The sequence below is a fragment of the Chlamydotis macqueenii genome, chromosome Z (assembly GCF_036417535.1).
Source record: "Chlamydotis macqueenii isolate bChlMac1 chromosome Z, bChlMac1.mat, whole genome shotgun sequence".
Taxonomy (NCBI): domain Eukaryota; kingdom Metazoa; phylum Chordata; class Aves; order Otidiformes; family Otididae; genus Chlamydotis; species Chlamydotis macqueenii.
The window spans coordinates 8,499,639-8,514,555 of NC_141593.1; the positions used below are offsets into that span (position 1 = coordinate 8,499,639).

The 14,917-nt window shown below is 38.9% G+C and overlaps 1 protein-coding gene across 1 annotated transcript in view; it reads left to right on the forward strand.

Moving 5' to 3' along the window:
* Positions 1 to 14,917, forward strand: part of DNAI1 (dynein axonemal intermediate chain 1) — a 148,172-nt gene that overhangs the window by 11,467 nt on the left and 121,788 nt on the right. Inside the window, exons 2-9 of the mRNA XM_086770559.1 lie at positions 1,283 to 1,351; positions 3,231 to 3,329; positions 4,246 to 4,326; positions 5,903 to 6,029; positions 7,418 to 7,497; positions 8,335 to 8,493; positions 10,503 to 10,562; positions 12,950 to 13,087. Of these exons, the coding sequence (XP_086626685.1) occupies positions 1,283 to 1,351; positions 3,231 to 3,329; positions 4,246 to 4,326; positions 5,903 to 6,029; positions 7,418 to 7,497; positions 8,335 to 8,493; positions 10,503 to 10,562; positions 12,950 to 13,087 (813 nt within the window). The remainder of the gene's footprint in view (positions 1 to 1,282; positions 1,352 to 3,230; positions 3,330 to 4,245; positions 4,327 to 5,902; positions 6,030 to 7,417; positions 7,498 to 8,334; positions 8,494 to 10,502; positions 10,563 to 12,949; positions 13,088 to 14,917) is intronic.

Consider the following 14,917-nt stretch of genomic DNA (forward strand, 5'->3'; position numbering starts at 1 on the left):
AAAAGACGATGAACAACAGATAATGCAGTAAAGCTGAGCTTACCAGCAGAAGAACTAGGAAAACCAGATGAAAGCAGCAAGTGGCAGACTAAAAAAGCAAGCAATAGTTTTTGCATTAGCATGTAGTTGTACCATGGGATTCCTTGCTGTGGAAATTATGCATTTGTGGAGAAAAAGATTCACTGATATGAATAAAAAGGACAGCATTTCAAGTTGAAGCCCCTGTTGCAAGTTGCAGGGGCATCCTGGAGAAAACTCTGTAGATATTTGCTTTTAAATACTGTTGATGGGAGATACTTGGCTGTGTGGATCTTTGATCTGTGCTGAAAGGCACACTGTAATATTCTTTTAAAGAAAATCAATGGAAGCTTGCTCCTCCATCCCTTCCTTTTTCTTCCCTCTTCTCTAATATCCCTTGTCACAAAATCAAACACTTTTTCTAAGTAACTCCTCTGCTTTTCCCATACATTCCGTTCAACGTTATCTGGAATCCATCCTGAAACTGTTCTTGTGAAGCTTTCTAATGTTGTCTCCTTTGTTTGATTTATCAGCTCTCTCTCCTTCTGCCTTCTGGTTCTTGGTCCTCTCTGTCCCTCAGCATCTTCTCAAAAGGATCGTCTTCATTTCCCCTCTCACTCTTGTTAAAGTTTTCGTAAAGCTTTGTCATTGGTGCCGTTCCGTTATTCTTTAACATCTGAGTCATCTCTTTTAGAAATACTTTATAAGGCTCCCTGTAAATAACTATTTAATTGTTTTCCTTAAAATCTGTCTGAAAAATTTTTCAGTGCTGTGATGTGCTTGGGGAGGTTGGCAGTGGTTAACTTCCCAGCTACTCGTCAGTGTTTTTTATGTTTTTTCATCACTCGTGGCTTTGTAGGTGTGAATCTGCTGTCTTCAAGCTGACTGTGACATGGAAGCATTTGGGTGGGTTTAAGCAAGGCACTAGAACCCTGTGTGTGAGATTTAGGTGTATCACAGATAGACAGTAACAGGGATAGAGCCTAGGGTTTCTTCATGCTGATAAACTGCTGTCTTGTATTATGAAAGTGACTGCCTTTCGTTAAAATGATTTACAGACAAAATACTGGCATACTCAGTTTTTGAAACATACCATTGCAGCAAACATTAATAAAAGAATATTGAAAGTCACAGCCTCACATCTCTGCTACTGTTTATTCTCCTCTGAAAATATTTCTTATATTCTTTAAACTTTTATTCTGCTTTGGTTATATTAGGAAACAAGGTGGTTCAAAGGTTTACATTGGGTATGTTCTCGTTTCAGGGACAAAGTGGACCTTCAAAAGGAAAGGCAGTACCACCACGGCCTGCTAAAGCTGTATCTAAAAGATGGGTAAGATCCACAAGTCCATGAATCTTAAAAAATGTATTTTCTTTTTTTTTTTATCTGTGAGATGCAAACTGGATCCAATCTGAACAATGGCTTGTTTTATGGAATTGGTAACATTCCATTTGATTTAGAAGTAAGGGGTTGCTCTAGATTTCCTCTGAGAAGGGAATTACACTAGCAAGTTAAAATAAAAATGGCAGTTAAGGGAATTACACCAGCAAGTTAAAATAAAAATGGCAGTTGAAACAAAGGCACAATTTAGGTAAAATGCAACATTAGAATATTAAAATAAAATGTTTGGGATGTAAATTCCAAAATATAAACTGACATAGACTGTGAGAAAACTGCCTACTCAGTTTAGAAAATTCAAAACGTAGTCCATATTCAGTTAATTAACATAGAAATACAAGCATTAGAGAAAATACCATTAGCTTTTTGATTGTAAGCCTTGTGATAGTGTTTTTACTGTTGGGCAAATAAATGCTTAGAATACTCTTATTTAATCTCACTTCCTCTTATTTAATTCCATTGACATGGATGGAAGAAGGACAGTTTACATGCCTTTAAACAGGCATGGTGATAAACAGCTTTTCACTTTCTTAGGACAAACCACAGTCTTGTTAAATAGTCCTCTTTTGACCCTTTAGAAATGAAAAATTGTTTACTTTTAAATTAAAAACATAGATAAAAATGTTAACCCTGCAACACTTCTTATCAGGTCCACTAGAGAAAACAGCCACTGAACTAACTGGCATAGATTTTGTGTGATAAATGTCCTACAAGCAGGTGTTCATGTGGGGAGCATTAAATCACAAACAGCTGTTCTGCCATCATAGTCTCTTGTGTATCAGAGCACCTGACCTTCCTTACAACTTGCCTTATTTCAGCTCCCTTGGGGAAAAAATAAAAGGCTGCAGCCTGTGACTTTCCCTGGGTGTCTGGCATATGCAGAATTCTCCGTTACTTTCAGCCACTGCACATTTTTACACAGCATTGTGCTTTTTACCTTTGTGGTGCTCTGCAGATAGCGAAGCTTTGCTAGGTCTAGTCTCTGTACCTGCAGCAAGCCTTTGCTTATACCCTGGACTCATCCACAGCTCTCTATGGATATAAAGATTACCACACCTGAGAGAACTGTATTTAAAAGAATGATTGATTTATTTTAAATCAACTTATTACACATTTCAAACAGAGGGAGAAATTTTGCCAGGGGCAGTTAAACACTTTAATCGGCAACTTTGTGTTCTAGCAGTTTATCTGTAATCACAATTAATTGACATCCATCCCTGCAGTGATTCATTTTCCTGTTAATGGTATTGTATCATGACATCAACCCAAACTGAGTCCAAGGAGAGCAGCTCTCTGTGTTGGGAGAGTGCAGAGCTGCTGGCCTTTGCCAGAAAATTCATTCCTCCAGGAGCCACATCCTTGCAGCTTTGTATTTTGAACTAATTTCTAAGCATAGCTTATAGATAGCACTTCAGAAGTAATTACAGGTCCTTGTCTTGTGCCCTTGAGTGGTCCTAAAGTATGGCTCATTTGACTGTTATATGGTCAAAAGAAATAGAATTGCCAACTTTTAAACTGAAATTGGAGTCACTTGACTTTTGTTACTGGAGTTACTCCAGTTTTGTTACAGGCCAGGAGTTATCTTCAGACAGCAGCTCCTCCGACACACTGAACTCTTGCTGGCAAGTGTAGTCATTAAACAATTTTCAGATTTAGACCTGCGATATGAGTTTATCTGTTCTGTTCAAAGCACAAATGGGTGAGTGAATGCTGTTTTTATCTCCTTTTTCCATGCCTGGAGAAATGCTACTTTGGGAGGGAGCAAAACATTCACAGTCTTGGGGCACTAATGGGCTTATCATTCCTGTGCTAGGATGAAGATCTCTCCACTGAAGCGGGAGAGGGGGTAGATGAATGGTGGGCAGCAAAGGCTCTGGTCAAACCCCCAGATCAACTGGAGCTGACTGAAGCTGTGAGTAAAACAGTGCCTGTAGTTGTCAAGAGATATGTACAAAACTCCATAAGCTGAAGCCTACCTCTTACTCAGTTATTTTGGAGGAAATTTTGTGGAGTACATTGTCTGCAGCATAAGCTGAAATGGCTTTCTGCAGGAAAACATGGAGAACGTGCTTTGAAACACAGTTCTGGGCTTAAGACAATGGAGCTGCATGGAGTTGATCCAAGAAGGGAATGGGGCCAGGGCTTCACTTAGATGAGGAGAACCCCAGAGCCAACCCTGATCTTTTCAGGAGCCTGTGTGTGATACACAGGACAGGGAGGTGTCCTACAGTTTTATGTCCATTTCTTCTCAGCTTGATTCAGTATGATTGCAGTCACTCGCCCTTCCGACTCCAATTGACTGTATCTTCACACTTCCTTATAAAACTCTAGCATTGCTCCCTGTCTTCCAAGTAACTGTCAAAGGGAAGCTATATGTACTTCCTCTGACTCAGGTAATGAAAGCAGTTTTCACCAGTACTGGTTTTTGTTCACAGTGGTCAATCCTGCAAGAACTGCTACTGAGCTTATTGTATACTCTATTTTTGGACAGTGTATCCTTCAAGACACAGGTAGTCTTTCTTGCCCTGTAGAATGCAGCTAGCATTTTTCAAGTGCTACCATAGTTTAGATAAGAATTAACATAACAGGTAAAGAGTTGAAGAAAGCCCATTTAAATACTACGGTAGGAAGTGGATGACTGTTCTTGGATTCCACTCTGAGCTAGCTTGGCTCCAAGCATTGTTCTTGGGGAGGCTTCAGCTGCACATAATGTATCTGCAACAACAGAATGTCATAGAACTGAGCATAAACTTGGTGATTTTTGTATGCAGTACTTTGTATTAGTAGTGGAGTTTTATTTACAATATTATTTTGTTTCCATTCCAAAGGAATTAAAAGAGGAATTTACACGCATCCTGACAGCTAATAATCCCCATGCTCCCCAGAATATCGTCAGATACAGTTTTAAAGTAAGTGTGGCATGACCTGTAAAACCAGGATGGGATTTTTTACAGTTAACTGGTTTTGTGTTTTCCTTTGATTTATAACCAGGTAAATTTCCTTTTAATGTGGCTTCATCTTGTTACAGATTTACTGCCAATGGTTCCTAAAGGGTTTTTTGCAGAGGGTAAAAGTCTGAAAGCATTGGCATATTTATTCAGAAGTACAATATAACAATTACTCAACAAGATCTGACAGTGAACACAATTAGTGCAGCTAATTCTCAGGCAATAATTTTTTTCCATTCTATGGTGGTTAGAGGACAAAAGGCAATGCTTTACTCAGTCTGTAAGACATTTGTGCCTCAGTATCCTCACGTCAAGATTTGATTGTTGGAGTTGTAGGAGAGCTCAAAAATGTGAAATCACTGACAAGAGCTCTATTCATGATGAGTAGGAGTGAGCAGAGGAGGTTGCATCAGAGACTGCCAGGAAACATCCAAGAGTCACACCTTTACATTTGTGTGTGCAGAGCTTATGCTGCACTACCCTGGAGCAGCTTCCTCCCACTAGCATGTATGGTTAACAACACAAGCAGGGGGAGAGTGACATGATGGCTTTGCCTCCTGCTCCTCCCTTGGAAGGTTTACACCCACTGAAAGAAAGGATGCAGGGACAGCTCCTCCAGCTCTGGCATTGGATTATCCCCAGCCTTAGGCAGGGAACAGTCAGGTGAAATATTCCCGAGCCCGTCTCATCTCTGTGCTACTGTAACTAGTTTGACCAAGCGTTACAGGAGACCACCAGAGAAAGGAAATCAATCTTGTGGAAGCAAAGAAGGTCACTTTTTCTTCTATTTAGAGTTGATGATTTCCATATTTATGGGTTAGAAACAGGTGATGAATGATCCATATCTCCTAACCCTCCACAGTGACTGAAGTGGGCTCGATGCTATGCTGTGATTGGTACAGAAAGCAGTCATATTTTTAAGAAGAAACTATTAAAGCATCTGTGGTCTGCAGTGACTTCTGATTGCTTTTAGGCGCAGCTCAAAATCTTAATACAAAGTCTGAGCCTATGTGTGTGCCTGCACTGTACAGTGGTTCACAATCAAGTGCCAGTCAAGTCAGAATGAAATAGCTTAATTAGTGCTTAGTGCTATTAGTGTTTGTAACCTGGGCATGGTGCTAAAAGCCTATACTGTCTCCAGATCAGAGCTGCTGTCTGTGTATGGTGCTGCTCTTGTGTAGTTACAACAACTCATTCCAGGATCTTAGCACAACAGGACATGAAGATCTGTTAGGGAGTGCTGTGTAGCAGAGGTCCACTAGGACTATGCTTAAACTCACTTGCTGTGGAAGTGGTGGATAACTAGAGGTTTCATGTTCTTACTTCTTTTAATTGTATTTTTAATTTATGGCTCTCAATGTCCTGAGATATAAATACCTGCTGGAAGGAATTCAGTGTAAATATGCCAATAACAAACATATATTTATAGGTATGGATCTTCTTAGCTTTAGTAATCTAGGCTACACAGTATTTCTGGTTTAAAATATTATTTTTCATGCTGATTTTTTGTTTGTTTGTTTGTTTTTCCTCTTTGTAGGAACGAGCATACAAGCCAATAAGCTATGTGGATCAAATGGCCATTCACTTCTCTTTGAATGGGAACATGATACTCAAAGATTCAGATGAAGGCAGACGGCAGCATGTCAGATTAAGAACTGCAGCAGGTAGGTTTATTATCTGAAACCGCAATCATTTTAAGCTATGCCCTGATAGCACTTATTCAACATGAGGGAATGATTATGCTTCATCACCACGGAATTGAACAGCTCCTATTTTGGCTTGCATCCTTCTCAGGAAACAAAAACAGAAAAAATAATCAGCCAGATGTTTGCAACAATGTAGAACAATGGTGCATGCTTTTTGAGATGTGTGAATACTAACACTGAAATTCTCAGAGCTGTTTAGTGTTTTTAAAACATCTTCCACTACCATTAGTTGGACATACATGTCTAAACTCCTTAGCCTGCCTTGAAAGATTTAGCTGTGGTTTAAAGTATTAAAGCAGAAATGTTTGGAAACTAGGTGGTCATTCAGGAAATGACCAATTCTTGACCGATTCTTACACTCTTACCAGGACATCTACTTCTGGACAATGTGAGATACAAGATATTGAGCTAGTTGGACATTTAATCTGAGCTGCTGTTGCCATTCTTAGGTTTTCAGTCAAAAAGACACCTCAATCAGAGGCTGAAAAACTGTGTTGTTAATAAAGAGTTCTATGTTTGAATTTTCAGGAAGGAAATATGTACTGCCTAGTGGTTTTCTCATATTTTGGTATTTGTGAAAAGAGAAGTTGAGTCATTAAAAAGAGTCCTTTCAAGGTGGTAATTGTCAGGCCCAATTATAACACTGGGTAAGCTCCTGAGAATAGTTCTTACTTGCAACTTCTGAGGGTCAGTGCCTCTTTGATTTTACACTTAACAAAATGTGCATGATGATTTGAAGTAGTATAAAGTGCTGAATAGGATCTTCAATGCCATGGAAGCATAAATTGTTGTTGTTGGCAGTGCTTTTTGTAGATTCCAAACCAGCTAATTTCAAACAGCTTGATGCTAGCATGACTACACACTCAAGGCTGTGATTGGAATGTGGACATCCATCATTCTCTAACAAGACTAGTATATTCAATTTTATCCATATAAACAAGAATAAACCATGTTATAACTCTTATGCACTTTGAAAGCATTCTTCATGGTTGAACATAATTGCAGCCATTTTTGGAGGTCAAGAGCTAAAGGGATTCCCAGAAACAAAGCTGCTCTGATCAGAAGTACATTTCAGAAGTTTGATTTGAGTAAAAATGAGATTTTTAAAATTTTAGTGCAGCCACAATTACTGCAGTTTCATTCTAGTAATAACATTGTCTCCTTTTGTGGCTTTGAGCAAACAATCACCCTGCAAATTGAGGATTGGTTACTGTGTTGTTTAGTGAGATAGCATTACAAAAGGATGTATCTGTATATTAATGCTTCAGAAGACAGAAGGATCTGTAGAGTATGGGTTAATATGTCCTATTATCCTGGACTTATTCATTTATCCTTTCTATCATCAGAAAAGGCTCCTATTGAGACTTCTGCAGTAATATCTGAAGAGGCAGAGATTAAAGATGAAGAAAGCACAGGAGATACTCAGGTAATTCACCATAGTCAGCTGAGAAGTGTCCATTTTATTTTTAGTATTAGATTTGAAGTGCCTTTATTATAAAATAGGCTTGCTGAGAAGCTCCTGTGATTGATTCTTTTATGCCTGAGATGTCTCTGCTGTAGGTGAGATTATGCTGATTCTACTGAACAACTGGGGTCCTGTTTTTCAGTTTGGAGGAGCTGTGTAGGGGGATGAGGTCTGTTCACACCAGATCTGTCTTTATCCAGATATTATATCAAGATACAGTGTAATTTGATGGGATCTGGAATCTTCCTGAACAGCATGTCCATCTCTGAAAGACCAATTGGTGAAAAACAAAATATGGAGGGATGAAAGCAACAGATGTAACTACCTGAAAGAGGCAGTGGCTTGATTTAAAGATAGTTGTCTGATCAGGACAGGAGTATGCTGTGAGAAGTTTGTTCTTACCCACACAGTGCCAGGCCCTGGAATCAAGTTCAGTCTAGTTTCAGATAAGTCTCGCGGTCTAGGATGGAAATAAAAACACAGGGTAGTGGGACTCTAGCACAGTCTTCTGGTCCCTGAGTCCAAAGGCAGTGATGCTATGTTACCTCGCTCATGTCAGGCTTTGTTTTAAAGTAACTTCAGTTCCTGGTTTTGCATATTCCCATTTAGATACCGTTCCAGAATCTCCTTGCTCTAATTGCTGTAAATCTCATCATTTCCATCTTAAATATTGAATCTGCAATTACAGTCCCCTTCACTAAGCATCAGAAATCCCACAGTTTAAGAAGAAATGCTTCTGAAGAAGGAAAGAGATGTCTGATTCTTTCAGGGTGGAGTCACTGCTCTGTTTTCTTGCAGGCTGCAGGAGAGGAAGAGGCAGAGGGGTCAGGAACAGCAGAAGGAGCTGAGGCAGCAGAGGCAGAAGAGCCTTCTCCTGCAAAAGTGAAGGAGCAGAAGCTTGCAAACCAGTTCAACTTCATTGAGAGAGCTTCAAGGACACTCAACAACCCTATGCGGGTATGCTACCATTTCCTTCAGTGACTTCAGTGACAGGAATTTTTTTTTTACAATGACAGTGGTAGAACACTGGCATAGGTTACCCAGAGAGGTGGTGGATGCCCCATCCCTGGAAATATTCAAGGCCAGGTTGGATGGGGCTCTGAGCAACCTGATCTGGTTGGAGATGTCCCTGCTTCTTGCAGGGGGTTTGGACTGGATGGCCTTTAAAGGTCTCTTTCAACCCAAACCCTTCTATGATTCTGTGACTTGCAGGACCTTTCCTTTGGGAGGACATGTGGATAATCTGTATTTGTGTAATATTCTGTGATCTCTGTAGATACTATTAGGAGAAAAAAAAACCCCTATGTTTTATATAGTAAAACATTTGGGATGATGAAAATGGTGACAAAAAATTCCTGCCTCATGGACTCTTGGACAGCCTACAAGAAGTTTTCATGCTACTGTAAATCCTTAAACCTCTACTTGGGTATAACTTTTTTAATGTTTATTTTCTTATCTAAAAAAGTATTGAGCAATGATCAAGGTAGTAGCTGAGGGCTTGTAATCCCTGAATTCAATTTCCTTTTGCCACACAGAGTCCCTTTAGGGCCTTGTACTTAAATTCTTAGCCGTGGAGCAAGGATATAAGTGCCCCTATATTAAAAAGATAAAGGAATTTATGCTTGTATTAAGCACAGGTACTGCAGTAACAGACCCATGTAAGTATGACAAATCTTTACTGCTGCTACATGGTACATCTCCCTCCTACTCTGTGCATGCACTTTGCAAACAGTATGGACCTTCCTAAGCTTTTTGCAGAGCCTACAGCCATTTCCAGTGAGTGTGTCTTCACAGGGCCATCTGACTGAGCAGTTCTGGTGATGTTGGCCCCCAGCTGAGTGCTCAAAAATGAGCTTTCTGAATTGGAGATTCAGAGATAAAATTCTCTTGTTTTCCTTGCTGCCCTAATATCAAAGTATCTACAGATTCCCCAGAGAGCCTACCTGCCTTCTTGCAGCTATTACACCTAAAGTGAGATGCCTTTACATCTGAAGAGCTTAGAAGAGATACTGTGTTGCTGGAGATACTATGTCCTAGAAGGAGTACCATCTCTGCTGAGTAGTAGAGACAGAGGATTTCAGGAAAGTTTATCCAACAGTTGGGTGCTTACTGCAAAGTCTGAGCTAAGATTCTGCATCTTTCTAATATCCCTGTGGAGGCCATGGAATTTGTTATTTCTCTATCCCTAGATCTGCATATTCTCTTCCCATTGATTTTATTGGGAGAGTCTTGTGTGCCTCTGTGTGATTCTGCCTTTGAAAGCAGAATATAGACCTTAAATAGCTGTGAAATACTGCTGTGTTCTGTACAGGATGTGCAGTTTCCACCTCTGAGACTGCTTCATTTCAGAGGTCAGTGAAATGCTACAGGCAGCTTCTTAAAAATGCCCTGACACAACAGTTTTTTGAAAGAAAATGCTGTTCCATGAAATGAAAGTTTCACAGATATATATTCATTTATTTCAGAATGTTGATGTAAGGGTAATAAAAATATGATTTCAGTAACATCAGATGAATTGTTTATAGGTTATAATTCTGTTCAACTCTTGTGTTTTGACTGCTATACCCAAGTGGGTTTTTAATATATACATAAAAACTTTTCAAATTTGGTAGGATATCATAACTGATACCATAACCAGTAGCAAAATGTTTCAAATGGTATAGGTGAAACAAACAATTTCAACTCCTTCAAAATGAAATACTGAAATTTAATATTTTAAGTATGTTGGGAAAAAATCAGAAGGTCTTGTGAACCTTCTTTTGGTCCACAAAAAAATCTATTTGTAGTTGCATGATCACTGATAATGTTTGTGCAGTGCTCTGGGAGCAATTTGGATGCTGAGTTAATCTTAGGTCAATATTATTCTAAATACCTGCTATGAGGAGGCTGTTTCAACAGCTGGACTATGTCACTGCAAAGAGTTTAAATGCAAAGATCACACTTCTTTATGCTTTTTCTTTATTCAGGAAAGGGCATGTCAATCGGAGCCTACACCTTGTAAAAATTTCTCAGCCACTGCTAACCAGGTATATCCTTTTTACTTTTAAAGTTTTTTTAGAGTCTATTTAGGAAGCTAAGATATGAGAAAGGAAAAAACAAATTGCCATGTTTGCATTCCTTGCAGTGGAATCAACTCCTATACTGTGGCTTTGATCTCTGGTTTAAATCTGAGAGCAAACTAGTGTGGCCCTCTTTTCTGCCTTAATAGGTGAACTTGCTAATGGTTTATATTTCTAAGGTCAAGTGTCTCTGTTTAGCTGCTCTTAATTGATCTGCCTTTTGCTACTCACCCTGACCAGTCTGTTTTAGAGTCTTAAACGAGTGGAAACGAGGAAAGCACAGTTTGAGAATGGTTCTGGACTCAGCTGAGCAGGGACACAACTGCAGCTGCCTCTAGCAGGCACTGGCTCCTCCAGGGACTCAGCTGTCTTTGAGGTTGGGAGTGTCCTGTTGCTGAAGATCTTCTGTCACTGAGCTGGTTATTTAGGAGGAGCTGTGATCCAGCATTCAATACCTGATCAGCTGCAGGACAGCTCCATCAGCTGGTCCTATCAGAGACAGGTTCAATGGGGTCTCAAAATGCAGGAACAAGATAACAAAAAACCACTTAGGACATGTATGCATGCTAGCTCCACTTTGAGCACTGTGTTTAGAGAATAGAGACCTCTGAAGATTTTGTACAGCTGGGAATTTTCAAGGCTTCTTGGAGTTTTTGCAAGTGTTGCTAAGAATTTGATATATGCAACATTGTGTTTTTTCCTTTGTCTAAGTTCAGCTGTATGCAAAAGCTGTGTATTTCTAAAGCCTGGAGCTGAATCAAGTGAGAACTACAGCATAAGGAACATGGAAGGCCCACTTTAAGCCTGTTGCAATAGACTTAGGTCTGTTTTATGTAGTCGGAATATGCCTGTTTACTCATGATGAAGAACTGTTCCACAATTGCTATACAATATTTTCTCTATATCTTAAAAATGTAAAAAAAAATTACTTTGCATGAGATTTTACACATGAAATATAGTATAGCTTTCATTGGAAAGGGAATCCAGCCAATTCTGCTGATTAATTCTCACAGATATTTACAAAATGTATTTGTGTTTGTCACCGATGCAAATATTGTTTCAAACCAGTATACCAAACTGGTATTGAAAATACTGTTTTGTTACCAGTGTAGCATAGGAACACCCAGAAGAAAATACAAGGTAATGACAGCAACTTAAAAAATGCTGTTACAAGAAAGTGATAGAAAGGGGAGCAAAGGTGTCTCTGTAAAGTTGAACAGTGTAACCTAGTCTATTCCTGAACTTGAAATCATAGAGTAATTGGCCTGAGATCTTCCCTCCCTTCAGCTGGACTTCCCTTTCATTTTTTTTTCTCACGGTGAGATGACCCAAGAGTTAGAGAGAACAGAGCTATTTAAGATAATCAGGCTGTTGCTAAAATTTTTTATTAAATGTTTGAAAACTAAGAGGAAAAGTTTTCCCTTGTTTTCTTTTTATTCTGTTTAAGATTTCTGTGGATGTAAAATAATACTTTAACATAACGTCTTTTTTTCCTCAACTCTTTTCCTTTCTTGTTCTTCCTTATGCTCATAATTTCCTCTTCCAAAGTTTTCTTTTCTGCTCCTTTTCATACATCTTCTTTGTTCTTTCCCTGATGTTTGGAACATCTTTCCACGTCATTTCTGCCTGCAAATTTACAACACAATGCATTTTTTTTTTGCTAAAGGTTTCTGCTGCCTTTCTTTATTCCAACCTTCTACTCAATATTTTGTGTTTGAATCATACTCCCTCTCCTAAGCTGATGTGTCAGAGTTAGATTGCCTTTTGGTTTGTTCTGAAAGTTTTGTACCTGCTTCGGATACAGTACTAGCACTCCAATACCAATGAATAATTCTTAAGTAGAAAAATTGCTTTTGGTTCTACTCAAGTAAGACAGCCCTGGCATGTGGCATAGCAGAAGATGTAAAAGTGCTCTCAGTTCCCATTTGATCATATGCTGCAGAGTTGGAGTCCAAGATTTGAATTGTGTTAAGCAGCTACAATTTAATTTTCCAACACCGCTTGAGAAATGTCATAAAGCAGATGTTTAATGCATATTTCCTATTAAACACTAGTAAATTAGCCAAACAGAAAGTCCTGCACAAAGGATACAGAGTCAAAGCACCAAAAAGAATATTGGGGGAAAGAAATTGTTAAGAATGCAATAATATGTTCTTAAAAAGTAAGATATGCCTCAGCTTTAAACATCCTCAGCTTCAATCCTTCACTTTTTGTGCAACAAACCAACTGTCTTCAGCTGATTCCAGTGGCAATGTTACTGTTGTGAGGACTAACGCATTTTTGTGATGGTGTAGATGACTGTTTTCTGAAGTATAATCAAGTCCTGATAAATCCTGCCTCTGTCTGTGTCTCAGTGGGAGATCTATGATGCCTATGTGGAAGAGCTTCAGAAAATTGAAAGGTCAAAAGAGAAAGAAAAACAAAAAGGTCAGACAGCAAGGAGAGAAGAGGAGAAGAAGAAGGGAAAAAAGTTAACCTCTCTGGAGTCACAGGTATGCTTCATAATGCTGGAAGAAGCCTGCTCAGAGTGGTGGTGGATGCACCCATAATGCAAGCCAAGTGAAATTTAGCAAGTCATGCTGGCTGTGTAGCTAGTGGTTTCAGTTGGCAAGTCACAACCTTAAGAAATGCAAAAATTATTTTTTTGCTAGGAACTATATTTCCAAAATAGGATTTCTGTTTTGCTATACTTTTTATGGGAATACAAAACACAGTAAAGCCATAATCTTGTCTTCAAACTTGATTTCCAAGTGACATTTATTGCTTTCTTTTTTGTGCATTATTATGTTTGTGTCTCATTTTTATTAGCATGTGAGTGATAAAAGAATGAAATAATTAGAAACACTGTGTGACTTTTCAAAGTATTCTAAGTGATGCAGAGGTTTTAGGTAAAATCTCCCAATCTGAAAGGCAAAGAAATTCAGGATTCTTTCAAAAAGTTACTAAAGCATTGTAGTGAACAGATGTCACTATTTTTTATTATTTTAATGATAATGTTATAGAATTATAATTTATATATTTTCTAGTTATATACATATAAATGGTATATAATATATTTTAAAAAGTTAATAATAGTTAATAGAATTAGAAGCCTACATACTTAAAATTGGACAATGATTCTGGAAGGCTTGACCTAATTTGTGAGGGCATCTTTGATGCATCATTTATTCATTTAGTTTGAAAGTGACAGAAGTGTCTCTCTTCAATGTTTGAAGTGCTATGCCACAGCCAGTATTTACATAGCACGCTGATACCTCCGTCACGGTGATGTGACCATCCCAAGAACAGGTCAGCCACTCTGAGTCCTATGGAGTAGCCAAGTGACTGGCAAGGGCTGCTGAAATGGAGTAGCCTCCATTAGTGTGGCTTCTCACAGTAGCAGGTACCATAACTCCTGCCAAGCTCCAAGCTGGTGTGATCTTGCTGTGAGGGTAATACTGACTCCTAATTCAGGCTGCCCTGTCAGGACTAGCCTATGAGTGCCCTGCTGCTTTGCCACAGTCCATCCCGCCCTAGTGACTATATCCCCATCTTAAAAATGTGATCCCACTTCAAGCACTAACAAGATGATATGGCAACCCTGAAGGATTTTCTTCATATTCCAGAATGTTTTCAGTGGCTTCAGGAAGTTTCTATTAGGGTTTAACAGAGTTTGATCTATACAGAATTGTGGGTGGTTCTTTCCCTCCCAGTCTAAGTTAAATAATTTAGAAGGCAAACTGAAACAATTTCTATAATGATGGGAGCAAAATGCACTGAGAACTATAATATAACTTTTACTATAGTTTTACTATAGTTAACTTTTACTAAGTTACTATAAAGTAACTTTTTAGCTTGTCCCTGGAGTAGGTGTAGATATATCAACATAACTAAGATACATCTACGTAATAGAAGCTGGCTCCTGAAACTTTAGTGCTTTCATACCATATGGCTGATTCAACTGTAGAAGATTTGGCTGGTTTAGCTACCATAGCAGCACTGTGCCATCAAAAGCCTTATAGTATAAGCAGACCAGGAACATGTTCTGACAGGCTTCCTCCTGTGAATGGTGCCATTGAAACTTATTGTCCTTTTGAAAACTAACAAACCTTTCACCTGAATCTATTTTGGAGACTTAAGCCGGAGTCAGTGGTACAATCATGGGCTTAAAGGGTGGACTGCTAAAAGCTGGTAATGAAAATTAAATAAAAATTCTAGCGATGAAACTGTATTGTAAAAAACCTGCTACATGCTCCAGTGACAACAGTGGGAAGCTGAAATCCAGGCACCCATGATCCCTCCCTTTGGTGCTTTGCTTTTCACTCTTAGCACTTTCTAGGGGA